General features: G+C 35.9%; 1 protein-coding gene across 1 annotated transcript in view; it reads right to left on the bottom strand.

Annotated features, from left to right (window-relative positions):
- Nucleotides 1-2,992, bottom strand: part of rpe65 (RPE65 homolog) — a gene marked incomplete in the record, with an annotated part of 5,273 nt that extends 2,281 nt beyond the window's left edge. Inside the window, 9 exon segments of the mRNA NM_001078423.1 lie at nt 144-150; nt 152-333; nt 666-676; nt 679-800; nt 1,157-1,322; nt 1,578-1,777; nt 2,397-2,543; nt 2,604-2,715; nt 2,839-2,992. Of these exon segments, the coding sequence (NP_001071891.1) occupies nt 144-150; nt 152-333; nt 666-676; nt 679-800; nt 1,157-1,322; nt 1,578-1,777; nt 2,397-2,543; nt 2,604-2,715; nt 2,839-2,977 (1,086 nt within the window).
- Between the last annotated feature and the right edge of the window lie 3,008 nt (nt 2,993-6,000).

The following is a 6,000-nucleotide window of genomic DNA, read 5'->3' as shown; positions in this document are numbered from 1 at the left end:
CGTTGATGAACACGATCAGAAAAGACGTATACTATGTGNTAAAGATATCCCGTCTTCCTACTATATAATTTTAAATATCTAGTTTTGCTATAATATTCTATTATATACTGTCAGGTCCTTAAGTACCACTGAGCTATAACTTGTAGGGGAGTGTAGGCTTACTTACAGCAGCCATACTAAGGAGCGGTCTGATCCACACATGTCAACAACTATGAATCTCTTTCCATCGTTCTCTTTAGTCTCGTAAGCATTTATATGATGGAAGCAGAACATTCCCCTGGCTTCGTATTTTGTTGCTATCTTCTCGCCCGTGGTTTTGTTGATAATGTGAAACTAAAATATAATGTTTAAAATAGAGTGTAAAATATACAGCACTGTGGGTTAAGATAGACAAACAAACTGTATAATGGTACTGTGGGGTAAGATCGGACACTTTTACAAAATAATATCCAAATATCCCGATCGTGTTTTAAAGAAATAACAACGGTCTATGGGACTCGTAATAATACGTTTTATAATTCTTTGGATGTTTTTTGTTAGTTACCAAATGGGACAAAAAAATAGAATAAAAAGTTGTCCCATCTTACTTCGCCCTACTATTACATTTATTATGCTGCAAAAATATCAAGCGCGCATACGTGCTTAATAAACGACTCATACTTANCAGAGATTGTTTTGTTTTATCTTCATAAAACGAAGACAGAATTGGATTCCAAAGTTTCAATCCAATTAACAGTTTAGGAGTGCTGAAGCTAAACGGCTGCTCATGAAATATTATCCAATTTTCTGAGAGTCCGAAACTGAAAAAAGTAGTTTTGCAAAATATTAAAAATAACGTTCTGATATGTGCATGTATAGTAAGTTGGGGCAAGACGGGACACTTTTTATTTTATTTTCTAGTCTCATTTGGTAGTAAACAAAAACATTCGAAGAACTATAAAACCGTATCCTCACGACTTCCATAGACCGTTGCTATTTGTGTAAAAGGTGTCCCATTATGCCCCCACAGTACTATATACCGAATATATCATAGATATAGAACAAGGCCCTTAACGGAAATTGCTTCAACACAGTGGTATTTTACGAGTCCTATACAGGCAGGCTCGCTAACCACTATGTCACGGCGCCGGGCGTTTATTCATACTGCCATTCTAACCTATGATGATAACTTGCGTTGCTTGTTGTGGATGGAAATTTCATAAAAACTTCCAACTCATTCATTGGGTCTGGTGACGTCATTTTTGCAGCCGGTACTTTGATGACGTGGTAATGCGGAGTTCGCCCGAATGTCGTACCCAGGTTTAAGTAATCTCCGTTACGATCTAAAACAATAATGAAATTCTTGAATTATGGTCTGTTAAATGTTAGTGGAGTGGGGAAAGTGGGACACCTTTACATTTTATTTCCTCGTCCCATTTGGTAGTAAACAAATAACACTCAATGCATTATAAAACCATTTCATCACGACTCCCATAGAATATTGTTGTTTAAAACACGATCAGGATATTAGGATATTATGTGTTAAATGTGCCTGATCAAAGCAAATGCAGTTTATCGTAAATAAAAGATATGCTAACCATAATGCGGGTGTGCGGCAGTGACAGTCATATTAGCTGGCCCACAGTCTGTTATTAAATTTTTGGTCTCCAGTGTTTCCGGATCGAATCCATAAGCTGTTGGTCCATCCGTAATTGCGTAGTAAGCCTCACCAAGTTGGGCAACACTGACATTTGCATTGTCAGATCGAGGGGCAATTTCTACGAAATTTGTAAAAAACCTAAAAAATGATAAGAATCATAATTTCATATAACTTGAATGAATGTACTTGTTGTCTCCTCGCGTGGCGGGCAATCACAGTTGTAATATTCTGGTGTTCTGTTTCATACACCTATATTCTACCAGTAGCTTTCGAGTTACGACAGCGATTTTTTTCCTAATTGTATGGCTGACAATTTAAAGAACCCGAAAGTAACCACTCGGTTAGAGAAATTGCGGTTAGCTAGCTTGCGCAAGGACACCTACGCTCTTATTAGTAGCAGTGACGAGCTTTGAATCCGTTACCATTGGGTTATAGGCAGGCACTAGACTAATCACTGTGCCACGGGGCTAACAATTGTCTGCAGAAGATTAATCTTATACAACAATGCTTGTATCAGGTTTGTTGACAAAAACTTTTGTTTTGTTTTGTAGGGTGGGGAAGATGGGACACCTTTACTACGTAATATCCAAATATCCTGGTCGTGTTATAAACAATTAAAAACGGTCTATGGAAGTCGTGAGAATACAGTTATATAATTCTTTAATTTTTCTTTGTTTACTACAAAACGGGACGAGAGAATAGAATAAAACAGTGTCCATCCCCCCCTACTATAAAACATTGGCTGATATGATATTACCTGCTAAACATGTTTTTGCACGGGTCGGGGCGTGAAGCGGTGCCAAATTCTCCGATTATTATTCTCGAATTTTCGTGGTTAGTTTTATAAGTCCCCGAACGTAGAAACTTGCTGCTGTACGTAACTTTACCCTCAAACATACTGAATCTGTAACGTAAATAGCATACGGTAATTTGATACGACGCCACACATATTTTGACGTCATACTTGTGCAGCAGTGCGTGACCGTCAAACCAGTGCTTAAAAGTATCAGGGCCAATATCGAATTCGGCAGGACCATTACGAAGCACATCTCCGTTTAGCCATTCGGGTATACAACCTAAAAAAGAACATTTAAAAACGTGTGTAGGCAGCCAAAACAATTAAGAACGATTTAACAGCATTTTTATATGCGATTACAAACTACAAATTATTCAAGTTTTCCAACAGTCAAAATACTGACCCGTTACAACGCATTCTGCATTTTCCCTTTCTTCTGCTTTCTGCAGCAATTTAACATAACTTTTTGTCTTCGAAGGCGCTGACATTTTATTGAAGTTTCTAAACACTGCAAAAAATGGGCGCCTCTGTATTGCAAACATATAATAAGACCAGCGAGTATACTGTACTGTAAAAAATACCTAATCACTCATCTGTATCTGATTGTTAAATTACAGCTCTTTGTAAAACTGGCGCGTGACCAAAAACTCAGGTTACTAAAAAACCTGTCAGCAACAATAACGACGCACAAGTAATAATGGCGCAATCTTTTCTGTAGGGCTGTAGGCAATCAGTCTACCATCGCTGAATAACGGTGCCGCGCAAAACACGATGTACAAATATTGTTTAGGTATTTCACGTTATGTGTACGTAAAATGTACAGTCGGTCACTTACTAAAATAAAAATAGCTGACTACGGCTGTTGGGTAACGTTATGACATTTTAGAATTTCTGTGCTATATAAAAATGGTTATAAGTTAATATTTGACATATAGTAGGGTGAGGGTAGATGGAAGAGGTTTTCATTGTATTTTCCCATTTGGTACTAAACAGAGAACATTCAAAGAATTATAAAACCGTATTCTTACGACTCCCCTAGACCGCTGTTAAATTGTTTAAAACAATATCCGAAAATTTGGCTAATATGTGCCAAAGATGTCCCGTCTCCCCCCACCCTACTATATGTTAATGAAGACCTATGGTGACTATGTAGGACCAACATTCCACAATATGAATAAATAAATTGTAACTATATTTGAATTAAAATCAAAAACGATTTAGAATTGTAATAATTGGTATAATATAGTAGGGTGGGGAAAGATGGGACACCTTTAGCACATAATGTCCAGATATCCTGATCATGTTTTAAACAATTAACAACGTCTATGAGAGTCATGAGAACATAGTTTCATATTTCTTAGACTGTTTTTCGTTTACTACTAAATGGGACAAGAAAGTAGAGTTAAAAATATCCCATCTTCCCCCATCCTACTGTATAGCCTACCTTTTGTATTCGTTTTAATAAATACCTTTAACATGGCTGTAATATGCGTGTATATTTATATGTCAACTTAACCACTAAGCATATGCTACAGGGTGTAGACACATAATAATCAAGATGTTTTTTTTTATTTTTTTGTGAAACATCACTATGCTACATCATGTGACGTACAACTTCCGTTAAATTGCAACGTAACAGAACGTTATGAACAAAATGCAATAATATGCTGCTTGATATCGGTTATGATTACAATATATTAGACACCAATATGTTCAAGGTAAAAACAGTAACTATTTACAAAGTATAATTTAAAGTCCTGTTTCATACTTAGTAGCCTATATTGCTGTGTCTATAAAAACATAAACCCACTGTTTACAGTATTTTTCGCCTTAACATATAGTAGGGTAGGGGAAGATGGGACACCTTTTCATTCTATTTACTCGTCACATTTGGTATTAAACATAGAACATTTAAAGAATTATATAACCGTATTCTCACGGCTTCCATAGATCTTTGTTAATTGGTAAAAACGTGATCAGGTATTTAAATATTATGTGATAAAGGTGTCCCATCTTCCCCCAACCTATTATATAGTAGGCTACAATGTCCCGTATTTCCTAAACGTGTTTTCACAATTAACAACGCTCTTTTAAAATCGCGAAGCTACTGTTATATAATTTTGAGAATAATTTTTGTTTACCACCAAAATCGGACGAAAAAAGTAGAATAAAAACGTGCACCATTTTTACCACTACTATACTGCATCTGCTAATTGGGAAATTAAGAAAAAAAAACAAGCGCACATCTGATCGTTTAGCGTCTGGCAATCTAATAGGCATTTTAACCTAAAAAGCAGAAATTAACAATAAAATGCCGCTTTTTTCTTCCTTCATCTTATTGTACTGTTTTTTATATATAGCAGGGTGGGGGGAGATGGGACACCTTTAGCACATAATATCCAAATATCCTAATCGTGTTTTAAACAATTAACAACAGTCTATGGGAGTCGTGAGGATATAGTTTTATAATTCTTCGAATGTTCATTGTTTACTACTAAATGGTAGGAGAAAATAGAGCTAAAAAAGGTTCCCACCTTCCCCCATCCTACTGTACTAACTTCCGTATGCGAAGATACATAACAAAAAACATTTAGTCTTCATTAGTCATGAAAACAAAACATATTTTGACTCCTGTTATTGAATTAATTCTCAATCGAATAGGTTTTAGGAGCTGTACGCTTTGAATGAACGCTTTACAGTGTACATTTCGCTGCTGGTTACCGGTGTACGTGTTAAAGTGTGCGACCCGGATTCGTAGAAGTCTGTGTATGACACGAATTCGTAGCACGTATATAGGGTCTAACTGTAATACGTATAAACACTACATTTAAAAAATAAAAAATGCAACGTTAGGGGTTATATCACGATCTGTCTGTTATAAAATGATAAACGAAATTTAGTTATTCTTGCATGGCGAGCTACAATTTTTTTTATTGCAAATGAGAAGAATAAAAAAATAAAACGCATTAAGATGGTTGACCTATATAGTATATAGGGTGGGGGAAAATGGGACACCTTTATAACATTATATCAAAATATCGTGATGGTGTTTTAAACAATTAACAACGGTCTGTTGGTGTAGTGAGGATATGGTTTTATAATTCTTTGAATGTTCTTTGTTTACTACCAAAAGGGGCGAGAAAATTGAACAAAAAGGTGTCCCATCTGCCCCATCCTCATATATACAAACTGTTGCAGTTTGTACAATTTATCAGCCAAACATAAAAAGGAACCCCTCACTAAAAATACAGTAACATATGCCTACATGGTAACTCGTAAGCTGACACAAGGTGTATGAACATCCGTGTTAAAACGACTGTCGTTTTCCGGCCACGCTAAAGAGAATTACATTCACTCATGTATACATTCATTATTACTCTTCTTAGACAGGAAACAACAAAATATCAACAACGAGCGTAATAATAATCAATACTAATTAACAATAAGCGTATAATATACACAATACAATCTCATTGTGTCAGTTTCAAAACCTGAACGTAGACTGCTTGCAGAATATAGTGGCTGTTTCTGACAATATGGCAATAACTAATGCTGCAGCAGAAAG

Source organism: Ciona intestinalis, chromosome 9, assembly GCF_000224145.3.
Source record: "Ciona intestinalis chromosome 9, KH, whole genome shotgun sequence".
In the NCBI taxonomy this organism is placed as follows: domain Eukaryota; kingdom Metazoa; phylum Chordata; class Ascidiacea; order Phlebobranchia; family Cionidae; genus Ciona; species Ciona intestinalis.
Note: the sequence above shows the minus strand (reverse complement) of the source record. Positions and strands in the feature narration are given on the sequence as shown.